At 42.6% G+C, this 23,742-nt stretch overlaps 4 protein-coding genes and 1 long non-coding RNA gene across 7 annotated transcripts in view; 2 read left to right on the top strand and 3 right to left on the bottom strand.

Annotated features, from left to right (window-relative positions):
- LOC136345864 (uncharacterized) overlaps window positions 1–23,742 on the top strand; it is a 63,607-nt gene that overhangs the window by 32,614 nt on the left and 7,251 nt on the right. The window lies entirely within an intron of this gene.
- LOC136345859 (fatty acid-binding protein 1, liver-like) lies at window positions 10–3,305 on the bottom strand. Its single transcript, XM_066294519.1, has 4 exons — window positions 3,168–3,305; window positions 2,936–3,108; window positions 2,760–2,867; window positions 10–274 (listed from the first exon to the last, which is right to left on the bottom strand). Exons 1-4 carry the CDS (start codon window positions 3,232–3,234, stop codon window positions 203–205), a joined length of 420 nt encoding a protein of 139 aa, XP_066150616.1. The 5' UTR covers window positions 3,235–3,305; the 3' UTR covers window positions 10–202.
- Window positions 5,852–10,496, bottom strand: LOC136345828 (uncharacterized). The gene is given in 13 exon segments (XM_066294450.1): window positions 5,852–7,020; window positions 7,075–7,230; window positions 7,335–7,513; window positions 7,570–7,743; window positions 7,797–7,916; window positions 7,971–8,455; window positions 8,457–8,671; window positions 8,756–8,980; window positions 9,033–9,139; window positions 9,189–9,470; window positions 9,752–9,811; window positions 9,866–10,190; window positions 10,246–10,496. Coding segments are annotated over 13 exon segments (2,586 nt in total). The 5' UTR covers window positions 10,321–10,496; the 3' UTR covers window positions 5,852–6,837.
- Window positions 11,804–21,299, bottom strand: LOC136345879 (uncharacterized). Its single transcript, XM_066294540.1, has 13 exons — window positions 20,988–21,299; window positions 20,060–20,171; window positions 18,574–18,722; window positions 17,385–17,633; window positions 16,616–16,840; window positions 16,394–16,559; window positions 13,481–13,542; window positions 13,316–13,427; window positions 13,117–13,265; window positions 12,812–13,060; window positions 12,302–12,523; window positions 12,089–12,245; window positions 11,804–11,956 (listed from the first exon to the last, which is right to left on the bottom strand). Exons 1-13 carry the CDS (start codon window positions 21,034–21,036, stop codon window positions 11,902–11,904), a joined length of 1,956 nt encoding a protein of 651 aa, XP_066150637.1. The 5' UTR covers window positions 21,037–21,299; the 3' UTR covers window positions 11,804–11,901.
- Window positions 21,770–23,566, top strand: Rab39 (RAS oncogene family member Rab39). The gene is made up of 5 exons (XM_066294506.1): window positions 21,770–22,056; window positions 22,122–22,297; window positions 22,404–22,527; window positions 22,580–22,726; window positions 22,948–23,566. The coding sequence occupies exons 1-5, from the start codon at window positions 21,949–21,951 to the stop codon at window positions 23,047–23,049; spliced, it is 657 nt and encodes a 218-aa protein (XP_066150603.1). The 5' UTR covers window positions 21,770–21,948; the 3' UTR covers window positions 23,050–23,566.

The following is a 23,742-nucleotide window of genomic DNA, read 5'->3' on the forward strand; positions in this document are numbered from 1 at the left end:
TCGATACGGTTTTTGATTTTCCTTGTATTGCGGTTTATTGTTTCTTTGTCTTTCCAATTATTGAAATATTCCGCATTATCATCCTCCTCGTTCGCCTCCTTCGAGGGTGAGCCTGGGCCGCTTGAAATACCCCTAAAACTGTCGCTTAATTAAAGGAATAATTTGATTAGAATAAATTAATTTGCATGTTAAAGATGGGTCCTCAAAGATTCGATGATATTCTGGAGTAGTAGCGTTTCGCCACCGGTACGCTTCGGTTGTTATTTTGAATGATCTAAAAAGGAAACAACACTTACAAGAGATGACGGTAACTAGAGGGAGGGGGCCCTCGACAAGTTGCGGGTTCAGAGCGGGAATTCGATATTCGGAAAAATTGACATTTCCTGCGAGGAGAGCGGTCCGAATCGCGACTTTCGGCGGGCCCCACGGAACAACGGACTGCCGCCCGTGGGGACGGGGGGAAAACGCTGCCCCCAACGTTGATGATCAACGAAAAAAACGGGCGGCAAATGCATCGATTTTTCCATTTAAACTTAACCGTTTAAAGAGATAAATATTAGGTCGTGTAGTACGAAATGAGTAGAATTGAATTGAAACTTCAGTCATGTTTTCTCCATATGAAATGTCTTTATTGTCAGTCGAAATGTGCACCGCCATTATCATCAATACACTTCTGCCATGTAACGGGAAGTTCATTGATTCCCCTGCTGTAGAAGCGCCTGCAGGCCGGGAGTCGATAAACTCGCGGAAGGCAGCTTTGACAGCCTCGTCGGAGTTGAATGTTTTCCCTACCAAGAAGTTATCCAAATGTTGAAAGAAGTGGTAATCAGTGGGTGCTAAGTCGGGTGAATACGGAGGATGACGAAGAGTTTCCAATTCCAACTCCTGTAGCTTGGCCGAGGTGACTTGTGCGGTGTGTGGCCGAATGCAACAATAGCGGCGCGCTTCGACTGACTAATGTTGGCTGCTTAACCGTCAGTTGCCTCATCATTTCGGTCAGTTGTCGGCAGTCGACATCAGCCGTAATCGATTCACCAGGTTTCGTGAAGCTGTGATGGAAGACACCTGCGTTGGACACCATAAGCTTCTTTTGATGAAGATTTTTTTTCGCACGATGTTTTGATGGTTCATCTCGATCCGACCGCTGCGATGAACGTCTGGTATTGTCATGTAGGATCCATTTCTCATCACAAGTAACAATCAAAAATGGATCGTTATTATACCGGCACAACAAAGAGACACAAGCTTCGAGACGTCGTTCTTTCTGTATGTCGCTCAACTCATGCGGTACCCTGCGGTACCCACTTGTCCAGCTTCTTCACCTCACCAATTTCAGCCAAATGAGTCAACGTTGTTTTTTTGGTTACACTGAATATTAACGAAAATTCGAACGAACTTTGACGTGGAGTCGCTTCCACCACGGCTTTCAGATGATCGTTGTCCACTTGAGTTTCAGGTCGTCCACGTGGTTCATTTGTTAGGTCAAAATTGCCAGAACGAAATTTCATGAACGAACGAGACACTGTTTGCTGTGAAGTGACTTCAGTACCAAACACATCGTTGACATTGCGAACCGTCTGAGCTGTTGTGGTTCCACGGTGGAACTCATATTTCATTAACGCACGAATTTCACTATTTTGCATGGCCACACAAAAATTTTTATAAAAATAAAAGTTTTCAATAATTTTTAACGCTTTAAACTCTGTTCGAAAGAGGAAGGACGTTCCTTTTCCACATAAAAAAGTCAAGTCCAAATACGGGGTGAGTCGGGAGGATCGTGCCAAACTTCAGGAGCGTGTTGTACATGAAAAATAAATGTAAAAAAACTCAAATGTTGCTATGCGATTTTCGTTTGTTTACAAGTTATAGCGTGAGTAAAATTAAAACGTAAAGGTTAAGCAACATTTAGACGAAACGTTTCCTGGACGTTGGATTGGTCGTGGTGGCCCTATTAGTCGGCCTCCAAGGTCTCCAGATCTGACACCACTAGACTATTGTTTGTGGGGTCGGTTTAAAACTGAAGTGTACAGAGTAAAAGTGGACACTCGAGATGCACTAACTCGACGCATTAGAAATGCTGCAGCTGCCATTAAAGAGAGACATGAAACAATCAGGAGCACAACGAATGCTCTTCATAGACGAGGCCGAAAATGTTCAGAAGTTAATGGCGATATTGTTGAACATTTACTTATGATATCCAAATTTGTGGAATTTCTTATGAAATTTATAATTTTTTTAAATTTTATGTTTTAATTTTATTTACGCTATGACTCGTAAACGAACGAAAATCGGATGACAACATTTGAGTTTTTTTTATCATTTATTTTTCATGTACAACTCGCTCCTGAAGTTTGGCACGATCCTCCCGACTCACCCTGTATAATTATTCCAAAAGGATTTTCTTTACTATCCAATTCCTTATGTAAAAAAGCAGTTTTCGAGGGGGGCACGCATGCTCTTCTGTGGCACTGCAGATTTAGAGTGAAGTTATTCGCAGTTGGATGTGGCAGTTCGGGAATGTACTCATTTCATACTACACGACCTAATACGTCTTTGTTTGAGTAGTTGAGCCGAAAATGAGACGATTCGATGACGGGATCGTTATCATTATCGATTCGTAGATAGTGTTGTAGACTTTGTCTACCGACACTTTCGGGTTCAATAATTGAACGTTAACTAAAATTTGCACGTCCCTTGATCAATGAAATTAATTATTACATCAGGGCTTTTAAAAGCGCAGATAATTGCATTAACCTCACCATAATCAGGCTTTTATCTGAAAATTCGTATCGTCTGATCCCTCTGTCGAGCGTCGTGCCCGTAGATTCGATTTCCAAAGTGTGATCGTCGATTTTCCTCACTATGCTCTTACGGTCGTTCGGTAAGAGAAAAACTTATTGAAAGTAGAGTTTCACGTTGTGACGTAACGCGTTACCTTTAGCTGATAGTCGATGGCGATGGTCTCATCCACAAGTTCGTCCAACAGCAGCACAGTTTTGTGATGGAACTCCTCGCTGGAGCTCGTGAAAGTGACTTCTTTCCCTTCGATCAATATTTCCAGCACCGGTTTCAATTTGTTCACACTTTCGGCCCGGTCCTCAGGAATTCCTTTAATTAAACAACAACAGAGCTTAATAAAGCCCTTCGGCTGCGGATCGGGGGTTTACCTAGAGCGATGAGATGTTCGTAAAAATTCTCATTTCTATCTAAGAGAAACTTCCCAGTTACCGACATGCTTGCGGTACGCCGTGAAATACTGATTCGAACGCACTCGCCTCGTTATTTATTCATGGAAATCACTGATAAATAATTTCCCCGTTAGATTATCACCGCGCAGGTAAATGTGTCATTTGAGATAACGACGAACTTTGGTTTTGGTTTCGACTAGTGCTTACTCAGAGAAAAAACCAAGATTTTCGGCAAATACCGGGGGTGTTCAGTTTGTTGACAAGCGGATTAGTAAACTTATTGGATTAATTAGCCCATAGTATTCTCTTGCAAGCATATTGGCAGAAGATTAAGTTATCTCCGGGGGCCTGAGCCGGTTCAATTATTAACATTGACATACATCGGCGAACGCTGATCTGTAAATAGGCTTACGGCTTTGTTTAATAACCCATCGGCTTTACCATGGCTGGTGTTTCTCCCCCTCAATTTTTCCATCGATTCTCCTTCAAAGGCACAAAAATAACATGCTTTTGATTAGCGAAACGTGCGCTAATCTCTTGACTGTAATCGTGCTTTCCGGATGTGTGGACGCCTCGGATAAATCTGCCTACGGTTGAATTAACTGTTTGATGTTAATTCTCGTGAACGCGGCCTAATTCTAGAATTTCGACAGTTTGCACTATAAATAATATAATGTGGGTTAATTCCAGATGGGTTGTGAGGCCCTCCTGAAGATTTAATGCGGACAGACGAGTGCGCCATCGGTCGGGATTTCACGTATTGCGTTCGGGGTAAAAAATAGCCAAAGCCGGACCCGGAAACGCCGGCTTCTGTAGTGTGCATGAATATTAGATATTAGAACGTGGAAGAGTGCCGGAGAAATGCATCAGATGCGACCTCATTGACGGAACATCATCGTGCATCCTTCGTCGGGGAACGGCAGGGAGCGGGGACGAAATATTTGCAAAAAAAACCGCGGAATATAGTCATTTCATCACAGACTCGAGAGCAATGAAAATGAAACGTATTTTTGTGATGATTGAAAATGAAAATTTCCTCCCGAGTTATGCGAAACAAGTGGCAGCTCCTCGTGCTGGCAATGGGCAAATGCAGGCAGCGGCGTTCGACGTAGAAAGCATTGCGATCACTTTAATGGTTGTTATTATTTTTCCGTCAATTCAGTGTCGGCGCACCGACGTCGTTACCATTAGCACCAGATTCCACGTTCTCCCTTCCGTTTTTTCCGTCAAGTTTGCGTACGTGCACTCGCGGACAAACGGTATGGAACATTCCAAATCCATCATAGTTTTATATCAAAATAGTTGATTACTAAAAAAACAAACATATTGTACAAACACTCAAGTATATATTTAACGATATTGCCAACAAAAACAAATAAGTTTATTTCGATAAATATAAAAAATAAATAAAAACAATAAATCATGCCGGATAAAGAAAAATGGAGTAGTTCGTAGGATCCATTATAATCAATACAGAACTTTAGATAAATAATATTCTGTTGCATGTCCTCCTTGCGAATAGTCGATAAGGGCCCGACATCGACAGTGCATGCGTCCGATTAAATTTTCACAAATGGAAATAGGAATCTTCATCCATTCTTCCTTCAGGACGTTTCACAACTCATCCCGATTGGATATATTCCTGTCACGAGTTTTTCTCGTTTCAAGTGTTTCCAGAGATGCTCAATCGGATTGAAATCCGGCAACCGAGACGGCCATTCTAATACGGGGATGTGATTGTTATTCGGCTCAATGTTTCACTAACAGGGACGAACGTTTATGGTCGTCGCCCTGCTGGATACGTCAAAGTGAAGGCATAACTTCGTCAGCAAATGGCAGCATGCGGTTCTCACGAATGGCTTCGTATCGAAACCGATCCGTAATTCCATCAGTCTCGACCGACAGTCCCCCACCGGATCGAGAAAAACACCTCCATACCGTCAAGCTGCCTCCGCCATGTTTCGCTGTTGGTTTGTGATGGTTGGGGTCCAACCTGGTCCCCACAGGGCGACGAACATAACTTTTCCCTTCAGAATTTAAATTATTAACTTTAGCTTCATCAGTGAAGAGAGCATTGCTCCTCTTTGGAGACGACCAAAACCAATGCTCCTCGTGAGCAAATTGAGTTCTGGCTCTTCAGTTCTTCTTAGAAATTAAGCAGCTTTTCCCTGCGATCCTCCTTACTAAACTCGTTTCGTACGATCGACGACGTACAGGGCGATCGCTCACATTGATGCCACCGTTGTTAGTGATTTCTCGCTTAACGACGCTGGAGGACTTGCCAGGATCTGCAGATGACGTTCTTCCACTCCGTGGATCGGTAGGGGCGTAAGTCTTTCTTGGACGTCCAGGCTTTAGATTGTCCGTTACGTCCCCGCAGGTGCGAAATTTTCTTCAAATTTCGGATTGATTGATTAATTTTTAACGTTTTCGCATCGTCTTTTTGGTTGCGGCCACCACGTGACGTTTGGCCCGTGGAATTTCGAAAGTCTTCCCGAAAACACCTGTTCGCCTTCGGTGCGTTTCGTACAAAACGGATAACCGACAACGTCCCGAGTGAGCGGCAACGCTGCGTGGCATTCCACACTTTTAAGTCCAAGGGAAATATTGTTTCCAAAAACGACGTCCCCAAGCCAAATGCTGTGTGGCGGATGTGGGGGCACACCTTCGCCTCACCGACAAACCCCGAAGGCCGAATCAAAAATGGTCGCCGCCACCGTGTGTTGTGTCCGAAGGTATTCCACGCTTTTGTCCGCAACTGTACGTCCGATCGATTATTTTTAGCTGCTCTTTTACCATTTAATCGCTTCTTCGCAGAGATTGGGAAGCCAGCAGCAGGTAAATTAAGTACACGTAAGCTTTGAATGTCCGTCAAAGCTATCTGGGCCTGACAGGCCTCGGACAAAATCATTATCAGTTTATTATAGCTCGCGGTCGCCATTATGCAGTTAATTGCCGCTTTTTGTGCGCATGAAAGACGGTGTGTGAATAATAAGATTTATGCAGAGTATGATCGTCCATTGGATTCGTACAGTTAATTCGAGGAAATAAATATTACCGCGTGGCACCGAACGTCATTCGAGCTAATGCCGGACAGTTAATTTCCCAGCTTGTCCCAACTGCCCTTCTGCCGGTCATAAACGTACATTTTAATACCCGCATTAACGTATCAAAAATAAGCCCTCTGGAATCAGACTGAATTTCAGAAATCCGCATTTCAACTATGAATACGTTCAATTCAGACATGTTTTAATTATATACGTTCCAGGAACAGAAGCGAGCAGATGTCGCGGGAAGCTCAAGAAAAATGTCATTAATTTGGGGCGAATTAATTCGCCCCAGTTACAGAGAGAAATTGGGATCCGGGTCAGCAAAATACGAGACAACTGTGTGTTGTGCAATATCTTTTAATTAACTCTACCTGGATCGTATGCCCGCAGGGGGTTCAATTTAACCGCCGAAGGAAGCTCCACTAATAACAATTCGATCAATTATCGAATTTCGAAAATATCCAGATTCTTAAATCCGGGGACAGATTCGTCGACGAACGTCGTTCAATCGCGTCGATTTGTTTAAATGCGTATCCCCAAACAAGAATCTGATCCCAGAATTCGGTTAATCTAGGGTTAACGCTCCCCCATTCCGGTAATCACTGTTTCAACATTAGACTCAAATTCCCAACAATTTCACTATCGTATGTCGATAATCTGGCTGCAGCGCCACTCTGAAATTCCCATCTACAAGACAGCTGCGTCCAGACCTTTTCCCGAGTTATTCCCATGGGATTTTGCAATAAATGCAGCCAGTTCGGTTTCAGATTATTTGTCAGAAGCTGTGGAAAACTAGAAATTGCACTCCAACTGCCGTTGTCCAGGGCAAATGTTACCTGGTCGAAAGGGCGATATCCAATATGGAACATCTTGTGGAGCAGCGGTTCGGGGTTGTTCAGGAGTCTGTTGGGTTCCTCTGCGGTTGTTTTCGGGCTGATTCCCAGTTTGAAAAAGAACCACTCCTTGTTGTGCTTCATGAAGTGGAAGAGTATCTGGAAATGCACGGACACGGGAGAAAGTTGGATTGTTCGATTGGTCGGCAACTGTTTTGTGGGAAAGCGTTTTATTAATCCTAGGCCTGTACCACCAAACCAACCTTAAGGCTTCTTTTTCCTCTGGTGGTAGTCAGTAGATCGCTGACAACAATCTCGACCATCTGCTGATTTAGTTCCAACTGCCTGGAGCTTGCATTGATGAACATACTGAACTCTTCCTCAGCTTCGTTAACCTGAACCAAAAACTCGTCGATCTGGTCGGTGTGTTTGTTGTCCTCGTCTATGTTTTTGGTAGCCCCATCAATTCTGTTTCTCAATGAAACGACGGATTCTTACCGATGCTGCAGAGAGCTTCGGCCGCAGCTATGGCAGAGCTGCTCAGCGACGCAGTGCTGGTCCTTCTGGAAGAGCTGTCTATCGATTTCCTGGATGGTCTCCTATGTTCTTCTGCAGCTTCAACGGTGTCTTCAAACGTAACTTCCTTTTTGAAGGGGAGAGCTTCCGATCTGGCTGACATAATTATTACTGGGTAATTAACGGAACTTCTTAGTGGTTAGTTTTACCAATGAAACTGGTGTAGAGGGCGCTGACTAAAATCTGCATTAGCACAGAGTTGCTCACGGGAGTTACGTCTACTGGAATTATTTCTTGGAGCAAATTGGAGATTTTCAACAGGGAGGGATCTACAACGACACGGTTCGTAGTCACGATCAATGATACTGTTTGATGAGTCGTACCGATCATATCCCAAAACTGGCTCAAACAGGCGATAACCAGGGACATTGCTTGGTACATGGTGGCTCCAGTTTGTAGAGCATTGATTACGGTTTCCTCGATTAATCTCAAAACTGGGGAGGCGATGTTGAGCATGGCTTCGTACCACGGAGGACGAATTTGGTTCCATACATTACGCCTCTCGAAGCACTTTGCCCAATTCACCCCCTCTGCAATAGTTTCCAGTAAAATATTCTTGATTTCTTCAGCGTCAGCTACATGTAGCAAAACTTCAGTTGCGGAAAAGATAAGTTCGTGATAATGGTGATTGTTTAGGGTGGAAGTGGTGATTTCTACGTCCTTGCAACTACCATCCCCGGGACATAAAAAGTTACCGCACTCGGAGGTTTTAGGGTTGTTTCTCTGCATTTCCACTTGGAATTTGTCCATAAACTGTTTAAGCATTAGATGGAGGATTTTGAAGCTGTCTTTACATAAAACCTGGAAATTGCGTGAGTTTGAAATGGAGGTTTGTCGTAAAGGTGCGAAAAGGTACCTTCAGTAGTAAAGCCCAGTTGGGTTGGGGCTGCGCTAAAAGCACGACCAGTTCGAGCGTGTGTAATGGTTTTTGTGAATTGGTGAATATGTCTGGAAGGGAGAACGTTAGCCAGCTGGCTGGCGATTTTGCTTTGGGATCGAAAAACACTGCGTTCTTCTTAAAAACCTGTGAATAATTTCCATAGATTTCCAAATTTAATGGAACATACTACTTGATGCAACCGCAAATACTACCAATAGCATTTTGTACCTTCTGAAGCGAATCCAATGAAGCCCCTCTCAGCAACAAACACACGTACAAGTCCTGACACTTCACGTGAATATCCCTCAGTATTTTGCTCTTTATTTTCTCAATTTGAATTCCGAGAAGCTCTTCTGCAGATTCACAGATCGCCGGCAGCAACTGAGCTACGCACATGAGCAAGTTGGTCACATCAACCAGGAGCAGCTGGTTTCGGGCCTCGGTGGGGACGCTCTTAAATTGCTCGCTCTGCGAAATTACCCGTTTTTCGAATCTCAACTCTCACCTGAGTGTATCTCACTGTGAGTATCGTGAGGGACTCGTTGAGCATTCCAGAAAAAACGCGTTGGGCCATTTTAGGAGGGACCGTGTCCCATAAGTCTTCCTTGGTACCTATTATGACAATTTGACGTTGAAATCTATTTGGTTTTTGAGCAATTACCTTGCATGTACAACCACCACATCTGAATGGTGTAGGACCCCCTTTCGGACTCAAAAAACGGTTTTTCGTTCTCCCAATCGAGGCAATCTGCATCCTGGAGGATATACAGGGAGAGCAATCTGGAGTGCAAGTCCAGCAGTCGTTCTGCCAGGGCTTCGCACATTTCGTTGTACCTCTTATAGCCTGCTTGTAAGGTTTGAATGGGCAAGGTTTTGTCGTCATTTAGGACTTGAATGTAGAACCATAGGCAGTTTTTAAGGAGGGCCGCGGCCCCAATCGTCCCTAAAAGGAATTAATGGTGACTCCGCGGCTCAGAAACTACCAAAAATGTTGCGATCGCCTGAGCGTTTAGAGCTAAAGGAATCGATTTGAGGTGTTTTTTTTTTAAGAATGTTTCCTCATCGGTTTTCGAGATATTGGCGGTCCAAACTTAAAGAGGAAACGACAAGTTGCAAACTTGGCTTCCTAAGTATCCGTGTGGTACGATACTGTTTTTTCCGGACCGTTGTGCAGTGGCGTAGCTGGCTTAGGGTTCACTTGCTTTTCCAAAATACTTTGCCCACCTGTCAGAACTGTCAAATCCGCATGGTCCAGTGCTTCTTGAGTCAAAACGTGCAGATGTTCTAAAAATTGGTATATTTCACGTCTTACGCATTTCTGAGACTAGTCTCGGGCACCTAAGAGCTGATCGGCAGATTTACACAGGTTTACTATGAATTTTGAAGGATCTGACGATCGCACCACTCCCCCGCACCCTCCAAGAGCTTCATCGTTCTCCCTATTTCCCTGAATATTTTTTTGAAAGAGTCCTACAAATGCGGAGTGATTACAGTTGATTTCGACGCGTTTTTGGGTACCTGAAGGTTTCCTGTAAGCGGCAACGTACTCCTCCTCCCACCAAACTGCCAGTTTAACCGCTGCGAATGAAGCTGACCGTGGAAAATCCAGCTTACCTCCTATAATTCCAGGACAAATGGTTTCTTGCAGCACCGCCTGTTTCGCCTGATGCGAATGGGAAATTAATGTTCCTACTAAGTGGAAATGGCCCGGGAAATACCTTGTAATATTCCATATCGCGTTGAATTAAAATATTTACTTTGTCCATTAAATTTCCATCTTCCATTACCTCCATTTCGTGCGAATTAAAAATATAAATCGCTCTTAAACGGAATAACAGTGTTCGCTAAAAGCTTTATTCGGGAAGGGTATCGACCAAACAAAACATGTGCGCTGCCCCAACAGTAGTCGAGTGCTTTTGTTGTATTTTAGGAAATTAAAACATTTTTTTGTTAAAAAAAAATCAAACCAAAGATATTCATCAATGGCGTCATTTTTTCAATTTAGAGTGTCAATACAATCCGCTTCCGTTTTTAATGCATTTTTTAAAACCAATCAAGTCCCGGCATACATAGAGCGGCGTCCGCCACTGTTTATATTGCTCCATGCACCCTGACTCGTTAGCGTGTCCATGGTCTCTTGAAACTCAGTCATGTGCGGAATTTATGTCATCCATTTGCCCTTTCTTACTGCCGCTTCTTCACTTGTAAATTGTGTTTTGAACGGCACTGCTTTCACCGAATTAAAACGCGCATTTTTTGCAAAATTAAATGTCAGCAGAGCAGCATACGGCACGTCATTGACGTGCCGCCGCGTTTTCGAACGGGGCAATTTTTAGACGCAAGTGCTTCGGTTAATCTGACCTTTCGCCGTCCGGCCGCACCGGCCGAAATTACGTCCGGGACGCCGCTGCTTTTGCTTTGCTGACGTGGCAGTCGCTCGTCGAGCCAGTTTTGACAGACAGAAAGCGCTCCAAGTGCAGTCCAAGAGTTGGATCTTGGGGCTGCGACCCGGACCGGTTCAGCACCCGTCCAGGGGATTTGACAATGGTCCCGCATCGAAAATTAATGCGATATTCGCCTCTTTTGGCCGGTTTTTCCAAAAATTTGCAGTCGAAAAAATCCAGCAACAGCGTCACTTTTTCCAATTTGAAACCTCGATTTCGTCCGTTCGTTAATGGATTTTACAACCCAATCAGGAGACTCATAGGAACTCAGATCAATAGTGTCAACAAAAGGCGATATGACGTGTTTGACGAGCCCGAGTAGTTCAACAGATATTTACGTATGTAGGACCGAACAGGGAGAGATTGAAAATTCAATTTCCGTGAATTAGTTCTGTTTGAATAGCGAATCTGTCATGTAGAACGTAAAATGAACATTCAATATCAATTCCGTTTTGTATCGAATCTTCCAGGCCGCTCTCGCCATTCGCCGTTTAGTCCATGATGGAGGGAAATAAAGTACTATAAGCAGACTTGAATGCGACTCATTTTATTCAGTAGAATTTGGAACAAACAACGTACTGAATCATGTTTTACGTGAGGCATTCACGTTCGGTGCGAAATCGTCAGTGATCTTTAACTCAGCGATCTGAGTTAATATGGCTGCAAGTGGTAGATTGGAAAATGTTCATGGATACGTGCAGTTCTGCTAAAACTAGAAAGGGATTTTCTCGGCGTTCTCCAACACATTCAGCAATAAACAAATTTACATCAAAGCGCAAACCTTCCCTTTTTGTACATATATAGTTGCAGTGCGCGTGCCTAGACGACGCCACTGTTTATTACCATCGAGAGCGACTAACAAATAACCATCAGAACGAAGTTCTGGATACCCGAAATAAATTATTCTACAGCACGTTTAACAGTTTAGAGTCAACCAACGTAAATTCCTGTATACCCAGTGTCCAGATAGTAGTCCCCCTGATTTCTGGAACAAAAATGGATGTGTTTATTTGGGGTTAAACACTGTTCCATTACAGTGCTGTCTTGTAGGCTTACACGCGGTGTGCGGGATTTCGGTGCTTAGGAAATGTTCCGTTATTCGATGGAGCGAACTTACCTGGGTTCGGCCAAATACCCCAAGTAGGCAATATCGTTATTCCTGCACTTTCCCAATTTAAAAAAAACGTTGCTCTTGCACTTCTTAGCCGGCATGCTTTTCGGCGACAAAATCGATTCCGTGTACAATTGATACGATCTAAAGTGATTGCAGAACACTACAAAAGTGACGTGAAAACGATTTTTTTCTTTTGCGCCCATGCGGGGTGTAAACCTAGCCAATTTAGGGCGATTCCGTATCTGGATATCACCTCTGGAATGGTGCATCCGGGCTGTTTTGTTCCACCATTTGGCCAGAAATTCGCGTGTCCCACCGCGTATTTCATGCCGAAAACACCGGAATTCGTGTAAATTACATCGACGAAATCGGCGTCGGTGGGGTCCAATCTCTCGTCGATGGGGTTGCCGTTGAATAGGGGTCCGGCGGGGTCTAGAGCTAGAAATTGAGTGATTTTTCTCCCGTTTCTAGAAAACTTCAAACTCGACTAAATCTGTTTGACACGCCCCTGGACTTTTTCCTGACGGCATTGAAACTATAATAATAATAATAATAAGTCAGCGGCGCAGCCTGTCCGCAAACGCAGTAATGAACTGTTCCAAGCCACAATTTTGTAGCTTTACACTTCAGTTTTCGAATTTCGCATGAAATGGGATTAATAACTGAGTAATGAGCTATACGAACGTACTTCAGTGGCGTTACCAGTCTCGAAAGTCAGATTCTCACCAGTAATTCGTGGCAATTTTCCGCTTTTCACGTACTGCCCGGTCATTCCCGCGATTTGTCCCCCCAGGCTCAAACCAATCACGTGCAAATTTTGCAACTTCAACCCTTTCGTGACCAGGAAATCGATGAAATTCGCGGAATATTGTCCAATTGGTCTGCAGTTTTTGGCCGCCGTGAAGTAGTCCGGTCCTGCAATCAACCGCTCGTTTTGCACCAGAATTACGTTGTAGGTGCCTTCTTGCAGGTATGCTGGAAAAGTTTTGAGAATTAAGAAATGGGAACTTTTCAGAACGGCTTTGTGACACCGTTTTTTATCGATTGAGCGTCGTCCGCTAGGTGGGACTCGAGGAATCCATGGAAGAATATTATGGTGTTGTAAAAGAAGTCTATTCCCGAGGCGATTAACGATTCGTCATCGTCGGGGATTAGGATTTTCGATTCGTCGGGATTATTCCTAGAAACAGAACCGTTCGTCACACCTCCTTTTTCTATTCGATCAATTACCGTGTGTATAAATGGAAAATCGTATCTCTGTAAGGGTCGATCTTGGGGCACAACCTCCTGTTGACGCTCCACAACTGGAGGGAGAAATTTTGCCAGTGAACGAGCGGCGGGCCTAAAAAACAAGTCTCTTTCCAGCACACTAAACCCCCCATAAAAAAGACTTACCAGGTAAATTGGTGAGCAAACAGAACACAGACACACTTGCCGACATATCAACGATTGCGATAAATTAAACAAACATTGTTAATTAAAATTTTGTGCGCGATAAAATTGAAAACAATAAAAAAAAACACTATTTCTGGTTAGTAAAGCGTAATGGGCATTGCACAAGCCCGATATGTTATTAAAACACCGTCTTGTGGCACAGGCTCAGCAACTAAATAATTTTCGTAGTTTTTATCATCGAATATGAAACATAAAACCGTAAAAAATTGTCCAATGGTTACAGCAATTAATGTTGGACACCGAAGAAGCACAAGGTCCCCCAGGGGGACCTTGTTTCAAATGTTAAGGAATTTAAATGCCCGCTTCGCTATCCCATTATGCTAAGTGATAATGAATGGTTACCGATATGATGGCAATTATACGTAAGTCGCATTCGTAGTGACGTCACTGTGCGTGAGTAAATGGACGAGGCGAATGTTGCAGAGGAACAATTTAACCTGAAATTAATGTTGCGACTGCGAACAAACAATGTTGCTCTGAGAAATGCGTTTGGAGCCGACGAGACGATTTTCCCCCCGTTTCGAAGCTGCCTGGCAATTCCCTCAAGACGAAGGTGGAAACGGCGACTTTCTCCCCTTTTTTTTGTTTTTGGATAATTTGCTTCCTCACCGCAACAATTTTAAATCGCCCAAATCCCACTCACAGGGTGTTTTGAGGTTCCTTTCGGATTTTCTCCACGCGTTTAAGAGCCGTCAGACTTCTCCGAAGCAGCTTTGGCTTTTGCTATCGCGCATCTCCTCCCCCGTATCGACCCTGAAATTGTCAAAATTTAGAAAAGTCAAAACGTTCGTTTTCGTTTCGTCACTCTGGGGGTGTAATTCGCAGCTGCGTTTACGAGGGTGGACGCGGCCCTCGTCTTCACTTCGAAATCGAATCGAACATCAGCAGGAATCGGAGTTGGAATGGAATAGGAAAGCCCCTTTTTCTTGGGGGGAGGGGGGATTAAAAAATCTTGCCAGAAGACGATGCCAATGTCCGGGCAGCCAGTCCGTGTGGGGATTTCACCCATTAAAAAACCCCGTGTCGCAAAGGTTTTCGAGTTTCGATGTTCGAATTCCTGGATCGCGCCTCTGTTCATCTGTGAGCTAACAAAGTTGGGCAGAACTATCGTCTTTTATTCTGCTTTGGCTCTAGGTCTTTCTCGCCTGTCCGGGGAGGCGCTCGCCACCTCTCGTTTCTCTCGACTTTAGTTACCCCGCCGACATGGGGTTCCCCTGCCCTCTTCCGTCCGCCTGGACGCCTCTTTCTTCGTCGGCTCGATTTCCGTGTTTGTTTTCCCGACGATGGATCAGAAGAACCAGGAACGCTGCTCTGGCTTTCGTTCTCCCATCATTGCGGAGGAAGCCTCACGGCTGTAGCCTTCTCCTCTTGCCAGCAATCGTTTGCTCGGTCGCGTGCAGGTCTGTTCCGTTTTGTCATCCGTCATCTTGTAGCTGATGTCTCGGTCTTTTGTGCGCAATGGCATGCTCCGGAGTGTAATCCGTTGCTTTCCTGATCAGTTCCTTTTTGACGTTGCCAGGAATGCCTTGATGGCCCGTCTTCGGGAAAGTCTTAAGTACCGAACCCTCTGACGGCGTACCCCGGTGGGGGAGTGCCATCAACGCCGCATGCGCTGTCCGTCGCATCGGATCGCGCTGCTGAAGCCGCCGAGAAGTCTTTCGTCGGCGGTAACTGCGCATTGCGCGTCTGCATCATAAGGGCCGACGAAGCTCGTCATAAGTATGCCGATGCCGGCGAAGGAACTCAGTGGGAATTCACACGCACCAACCAAAGTCTACCATGGGGGGCACATCATCTCCTTGATAATAACTTGACCCTAACTCTATTTACGATCTACCACCTATCCGATGGCGACTCGACCTAGTTAGAATACGCAGTGCAATACAATTTAAAGCTGTGTACAGGGTGGTCGATTTCACTGCTGGGTCGTACAGAAACCTTTGACGATTTTTACCTTATTTCAACTCTGTTTTTTCCTGATTATCCCCCCCGCTGACCTGTCTTAATAACATACAAATTAGTAAGAATTTATTTAAATAACTTTCGTAAAAACATTCCTGATGTAATGCCATATGTAAATTCGTGACGTAACGTCTTTCTCTGGGGGCCGCAATTAATTGTCGAATATTGAATTTCACCTTATGGAAGGCCTAATGGTTACTTCTGATTTTTCTAGTCAAACTTGCGTTTATACAGAGCCGCAACGCATTCCTATACGTTTTGATATTCTTCCAAATTATTGCTCATGCCTGTGAGTCATAAGGAAACATGATAAATTGAAGCTGTTGGGACGAAGGGACGTCGGGGGCATTCGAACTGTAAATCGCAATTTTTTGACTCAGCGGCGGAGCGCTGCTTTACCGTTCGTCTAAAACCGAAAAATCAAAACTGCCACAGCTCAGCACCCACTTTCATTTTATTCAATAAATAAACTACATATTAATCATGCTTACAACTTTGTACACAACTAATTTTACAAAACATACGATTGCCTACCAAAGATAGAACAAGTCTTCGGAATTATTATAGCACTAGTGGTGAAATGGCGGTAGTAACGCGGTTAGCAATATATGTATATATATATATATATATAAATGTAGAAAGAGAAACGTCGATATAAATAAGATTGTAGACATGAGAGAAGGTAGCAAATACCATGATAGGAACAAAGTAGTTATTAGACAAGTATGTGCTCATTAGAAAATCGCGTATGAACATTGTGAAGGCAAATTCTACGTTTTTGAGTACGGAGAAGCAGCATTGGTTCTAATGTAAAAGTTCCCCTTTGCCCTGCAAAGGAAACGTAGTACATAAGCGTTTCAGGGAACACAATTCGACAAAACGAGTGTTTACCTGGGATCTACATAAAGCCCCATAGGAGAGGTGAAGCTATTCTCCTCGCTGCACACCCCGTTCGCATAATCGCCCCAATTATTGCAGTTTACGGCCCCTAAAAATGCACGAGGGTTCACTACTGATTCCGCAAAGAACTGATAAGATCTCCAATGGCTGCAAAAAGCTAAAGAAAACGATTTTAATGTATATTTAATGTCAAGTGAATCGAACTGGACCCACCATACTCCATAAGGGCATCGGGGTTTCTCTTTTTGACTTCATTTAAATTGCATCCGGGCTGCGGGGCTATGCCCTTGTTGGGCCAAAAGTCCACGTGTCCAATTTGATTGGGGTACCCGAAAATCCCGGCGTCGGTGTGGATGACGTCGACGAATTCGGCATCGCTCGCGTCTAATTTCAGGCTTTTCGGCCATTTAGTGAAGAGAGGGCCCGCCGGATCCATACCTGAGAACAGAAAAACCCTTTAAGTGAAAAATTCATCCCCTAAAACACCCTTATCCCCTGGTTAAAAATGTACGAGGTTTTCGTCGATGGGTCACGGAAAAATTGATCTGCTTAAAATTTTCAAGGGGGTCGTCCGTAATGGAATGGATTACTTTGTAGAAAAGCAAAGTTTTTCCTTTCCAGGCCCTTTTGTACGTAAAAGCCCTGATGGCCGGCAATCCGTCCTGGATTGAGTGTCCAACATGTGGGGATTTATTTAGGGATTTGCGGACAGATTTTTGACTTCTTTTGTGGACGGAGGAAAGAAAGAGCTTTGGCGGGATCTAGGCGAATTGTTGCCAATTACCGTTTCGCCCCTTGCAAAGCTCTTAAATTTCGCAGAATTTCCCGCAATAACCGTATTATTCAAAGAGGCCACCCGACTGTAATTTCGTCAATGGTTTCATGGGTATAATTTGGGTTTTATGGAGGTATCAGTTCAGGATTAAATGATGGCAGTTGACGGTTTTTTTTTCATTGTTATTATGCGCAAATCTCCATTTACCAGTGATACGTCGAATTCTCCCGCTCTTCACGTTGCTTCCGCACACCCCCGCCATGTGTGCCCCCAAGCTTAACCCGGCCAAATGCAGACTGGGCAGATACAATCCCCTTGATACCATGTAGTCGACGAACTGCGCAGCATATTCGCCGACAACCCTGGTGTTCTGCGCAGCGGTTAGGTACCAAGGCCCCGCCTCCAGGCGGGGTGCATTGAGGAGGATGATGTTGTGGTCTCCACGTTGTGTGTAAGCTGAAAATGCGAGATAAACTGCCGTCATCCGACGATATGATGGCGGGAGATTAGCATTAGTCATATATGATAAAAACGTGCGTTGTCCGATCAAAGTGAAGATCTGGCAAAATTTGAACACTTGTCGTGTCGTATGATGACGGATGCTTGGGACGGGAGCTTCGAGTTTGCCCCGTGCATCCGTCATCCGACGATACGTTGAGATTAATCGGAGTACTTGTCCTATCGTTGGATGATGGATGCATACTTTGACGCAACAGCTTTATATGTAAATCGACAAAAATCTTATTATTTTGCCTCATGAATGGCCCAGTATGTGTATCGTGCATACTTTGAACGACTAGTTGCATTAATTACACGGTTATTAACTATTATTACATGGGTGTAAGAAATACGTAATGTATTACACCAGGAACGCATTTCTATGTCAAGATCGGTCAATGTCGAGAGACTTTCACTACGCTGCAACAATCTGCAGTTTCAGCGATGTTTGGAAAGGTCAGTGCAGTTCATAATGATGGTCAATCTTCAGTGAAATTCTGCATTTTACGTGGGCGAAGTGTTGATGCACTTTCCGAGCTTATGGAAATGATATGTTAAATTCTTGGAAATTTTGCTGCGCGAACGAAAGCCCAAAACCGCGACAATGCCGGCGTTTCCTGTTCATTTTCGGTAATCGATACGTAGAAAACGAATGTACCTGATCAAGGTGTCGTACTATTAAACCTCCCTTTACTACCACCAACCATAACCTCGCTCTGAACTATTTAGGAACGCTATTATTAGGAACCTTTCACGGTGCAATTCCATTCCAGTATAGTTACAATTTTTAATTGCTTAAAATGCAAGGTTACCTCCTCTAAAACCTAAATCGCTGAACGTTTCTATGGGAGTTTACCATTAACTAATCCTACTTCCATTATTATACAAAACACCTTACCAGTCCGAATGTATGTGGCTGGTACGAGCTGGTAAGACTCAAAAAAGGCGTGGAAAAAGAAAATTGTGGGCTCGGAAAAGTTGAAGTGCGAGTTGGCTAGGGCTGCGTCATCGTCTATGCGCAGGGGGGCGGGTGATAGGGGGTTGTGCCTGTGGAAAACGTTCCATGTCATTTCTTTGGAAATTTTATGTCTGGACAAAGTGGCGGATGCGCGCGGTGTGTGAGCGAAGTAAACGGTCCTTGCAGTGGCCAGTGCTAGCTGGCAACTCTCGCGGTCTGTAGTGGTGGCTGGAACAACTTCCTGAGATCGAGATTAAGTGTCTGTTCCATGTGTGAATTCTTTATTTGACGATTCATTATAGACAATCCCATGGTCAGCAACAATGACTTTTCCCGTAGTTGCACCTAAGGAAATCGTTACAAAAAAAAAAAATGCTCACTGGCAAATTATACGCCCATGAAATTGCACTTTCGTGATTTGTCATTGTGTGTCAATCTATCGCGCATTTCTTAAGAGGTGAATGGACCAGGCCCTGTTCGAAATGTCATTTTTCCTTTACTTCAACACATTCGCCAAGACAAACAGGTTAATACCAATACATGCATATTTGCTAACACTAGAAATTAATAATTATATGCTTTTGGTGTAAAAGTGGGTCATTATTTTCAATCGTGCAAATTGGTTAATCACGGGCATTGATGTAAATTTCTTCAGGATACGTAACATATTTAAAATCGCATTTTTGCGCACGCAAAATTCTTCGCTTCAGGTATGGAGTTTTGGGCAACAAAAAGTCTGTCAAGGCAAAAAAAAATTGAATAATTTACTTAACGGTTTGAGTATTATTAATTGAAAAAGTGATAATCAAATTCGCGGCTTTGTGGGTCAGAAACGTTTAAGTGTGTCATTTTTTTCCTGCTGGATAAGCACAAGGCGATGGGCCACCTCTTCCCCCCGTACAACCCATACACTCGCCGGATTTGATACACTTCACAACATAACAGTTAAATTACGTGCATTTTAATTAAATGATAATTTATATGATTTTTATTGGTTTTATGATTTTTTTTCTGAAGCAATGACTCGCTCCGTGTCTTTCATGGATCACTTGGAAAGTGGTCGATAAGGAGTGTCCGGTAACTTAACTAATGGTCATTATTTTCATTTAATAATGCTTAATTACCATTGATAGTTCCTACGATTTTATGTAATATCTTAATTATTGTTACACTTCAGATTATTCGACGTTGCTCGTAGATGGGATTAGGGACGTATGTAGAGAATTGTCCCACTGCGAGGGTGATTCATTAAAAAAAAAAAAAAAAAAAAATCGAGTTTTGCGGCGCCAAAAGCGTGATAGTGGTGAATTAATTCGTATCGTGAAGGCGAAGAACGTGAATTTATTCAAAAATACTCGTTTGCGAGCACGGAAACGTGAATTAATACAGAAACATAGATTTAGAGACAAATGAAAATATGACTAACCTGGTGTAAAGTTGAAACGATATATCTCGCACGGGGTCAACATGACTGCACTTGTTCTTGTTTAGTGGATAAAGCTGCAAGTTGGCACCGTCCAGAACCACACTGGGTGGCCCTAAAAAATTAAAATAACATTTAATTTTTTTCTCATTACACTTTCCACGCAATTGAATATAATGATATTACATACATACGTAGAACGCCACAGTAATTATGTGAAAATTTCAACATGTGCATAATATATTCAAGGAAGAGAGATTGAATAATAAGCAATTTCAAAGGTTCATTGAGGACGTAATGGGAAATTGAAACACAATAATCACTCGAGTGTGGTATAATGTGTTTCAAGTTGTGACGAGCATCAATAGTGAGCAAATAAATAATTATCCACCTTATTAGATATTAGGAAATTGCAGTTGAGTAATAAAATTGCATATTGAATGGGCATAAAATGCTACTTCTCATGTTCCCTTACGTCCAAGGATTAACGGTCGATACATGATTTGTAATAAGCCAAATTCATTACTATGAATGATTAATTACCATCAAACTTTGAGCAAAAAACGTGATTATTAATCGTCGTTGTAAGTGGCACTAGATAATGGTTATTATTCATATGGCCGGAGAAATGGAGTAATGAAGGAATTTTGCACTGAGCGAAAACGATTTTTCCGATAATAGGGCCAGATCCGGGTCAGAACAGTGTTCTGCGAAGACATTCTCTTACTTTCACGTGCGAAAAATTTGATTAGTCAAAATCTAAATTTGCCCAATTACAAGACAAATCAATTTCGGTATCCTTCAAAGCCGTTTGCACTTGCAAAAAAATTTTTAATCTACTTGTGCAAATAATTTCATTGCGGCACAAACCGAACGTAAATGTATGTATGTACGTGAAAGGGAAAGTATATAGTAAAAATTTTTAACGTACCTGGCAATGCGCTCAGCAAACACACGAACATATAGTCCGAGACACCCATAATGTGCAATAACAAAGTGGTAATTGACCGGGCCAATTCCCTCTAACATTTTGTCTAGACCTAGAAACAGTCATCTAGGCAGGTTGGAGCAGGGGTTTAGACCAAGAGTTCAACCAAAAAACTATTACCGAGCGTGAGTCTGTATAGCAAGAGAAGGCCGCACTTGGGGGGAACTAGGTTTAGGAAGTGACTTCATTATTCTTGGTCTAATACCGAATAGGTCTCGCACGTAGGTATTGCTCTTAGAGATCCATATTTTTTGAAAGAAAATTATGTTTACGTCAGAAAAGTTGAGAATTGTGTTTTTTCTATCTTTTCAAATGTTAATTGTAACTGCACATTGCGAATTTCGTCGTTTTGCTGTCAATTTAACCGTGTTTTGATTAAGTGAATTAATTCTGCGAAGGAAATCTCTTGAAACTCCTACAACCGTAAACGTAAATTAATGATCTGAACGGTCATTAATTAACTTATAAATGAATAATGCGCTAATTACGAATTAGTCACAGTCACCAATACCGTAGGAAATCGTTAGTCTTGACGATATGGTGAAGGAAGGTTTGCCAGCGTCTCGTGTCTTCGTGAGAACGTCATCAAGGTTGTTTTCGATATATAACCAAAGATGTCGCCACGTCTTTCGATGTACGCGATTTTCTTCATCTTTGTTCCTGCAATAGAAACGAACGATATGAAATGACATGGGTATACTTCACTCACATATGACGTAAGTCATTGTATGGCGCTTTTGACACTTAAACTCGTGAAATAATAACATTACAAATACAATTTATAAATAATACAAGTCCCAGGAAAAATGTTTCATAAATTTGCCTTTAAACACCTATAAATTGCTCTAAACTTGTGGAATCGTCAAGATTTAACTGCGACAATTACGAGGGTCAATGGTTTAAGATGGTCGAGCCGATATTCGACTACCAATTTCGCCTAATTTTAATAGGCGACAGCACAGTGGGAAAAAGTTCTTTGTTGAAGTACTTCACCGATGGAAAGTTTGCGGAGGTACGTTGAAAAGCTACTTATCAGTGAGGAATGAGAAAGGAGCAGTCTCAGAATTTTTATTGAAGGTTTCCGACCCTACTGTTGGGGTGGACTTTTTTGCTCGATTGATCGAAGTAAAAGATGGGACTCGTATAAAACTCCAGTTGTGGGATACTGCAGGGCAGGAGAGGTTTCGCTCAATTACAAAGTCGTACTATCGTAATTCTGTTGGAGCTTTGTTGGTGTATGACATTTGCAACAGGTAATGAAATGACGCACGTAAAACCTGGTTTCATTGCAAAGCTGGAATATTGCACGTACTGTAAAGTTTTGTATCTCCTGAGAGTGACAGATAAACAACTTCTCAGATCTAGTTTCGAACACATCCCCCAATGGATGAGCGAGGCCCGGCACCACATTGAGCCTCATAGACCGGTTTTCGCCCTAGTGGGCTGCAAGGCTGATCTGATCAGCAACGGAGGCCAAAGAGAAGTAGAACAATGACTTTTAAGTAATTGTATTTTTGCTACTCATAAATGCCTAGGTATCAAAAGAAGAAGCAAAATCATTTGCTGATAATCATGGTCTATTTTTCATTGAAAGTTCGGCGAAAAGTGGATTGAATGTAGAGGATGCTTTCAGGGCAGTTACACAAGTGGTTTATAACAGAATAAAAACTGGGGAATATAAGGTGGGCTTAGAATTCAGAGATGCTCTGAGGGGCAAATTGCATAATATTGTGTTGTTTATTGCAATAATTGATAGAGTAGTGACTCGAGTCCATAATGGAACATACGTCGTCACCCAATTCAAAAAAAATTAATATAAAAATATTTTTATTAATCAAAATAATGCACTTTGCTCTCCAGTCGGTTTAGGAAAATCAGGATTAAATAGGCGATTAAATTTTAGGTCGAAGATGGCTGGGATGGCATCAAAACAGGTTTTTGTAGACCCAACAATCTAGATTATCATTTACCTGAAGCCGAACCTGCCAGATCGTCTTGTTGTTAGTAGTTTTGTATATAGGGTTTTCACGTAGATTGTTCGATTTTATACCAAGTATTGTGACTATATTAAGGTAGGAAAGTATGGTAACGTAGATTCAGACTGGAATAATTTGCTTTATAACCAAACAGAGGGATATTTCACGGAAATGGATCTGGAGGAACTGATTTTATTATTGAGTTCTTTTGTTCGTTCGTTTTAGTCGCGTTTTTAAACATTCACTAAAAACATACGTGCCGAAATATCAAGATCCAGATAATTTTGTCAGGTTAACTCCCTTAGACACAACGAAGATACATGCCAGTTCATGAAAGTTATCTTCTAGATAAACTTATCTTCACTGCATAGTGTTATCACAGACGAACCACTAAAACGACTATTAATAATTAAGTATAATAATCTAGTCTTGGAATGTTTTGTAGATTACTCTTAAGGGTATCTATTTGATTTAAAGGGATTTCCATTCCTGTATTTATCTTTGTAAATATGAAATAATGAACATAAAGGAATCTCGATATAATAATTCTTTTGATTTATTGAAATCAAATACACGGTGTATAATAAACTACTACAGTTTCATTTCCTGTGTAATTTTAATAATTCAACAAATCGAGTAGGAGATTCCACAAACGAGGTCTTGCCATAGGTCCCCGGTCGGTAGAGACGTAACCTTCCTTCATCATACTATGCAGAAACATT

The sequence above is a fragment of the Euwallacea fornicatus genome, chromosome 21 (assembly GCF_040115645.1).
Source record: "Euwallacea fornicatus isolate EFF26 chromosome 21, ASM4011564v1, whole genome shotgun sequence".
Classification (NCBI taxonomy): domain Eukaryota; kingdom Metazoa; phylum Arthropoda; class Insecta; order Coleoptera; family Curculionidae; genus Euwallacea; species Euwallacea fornicatus.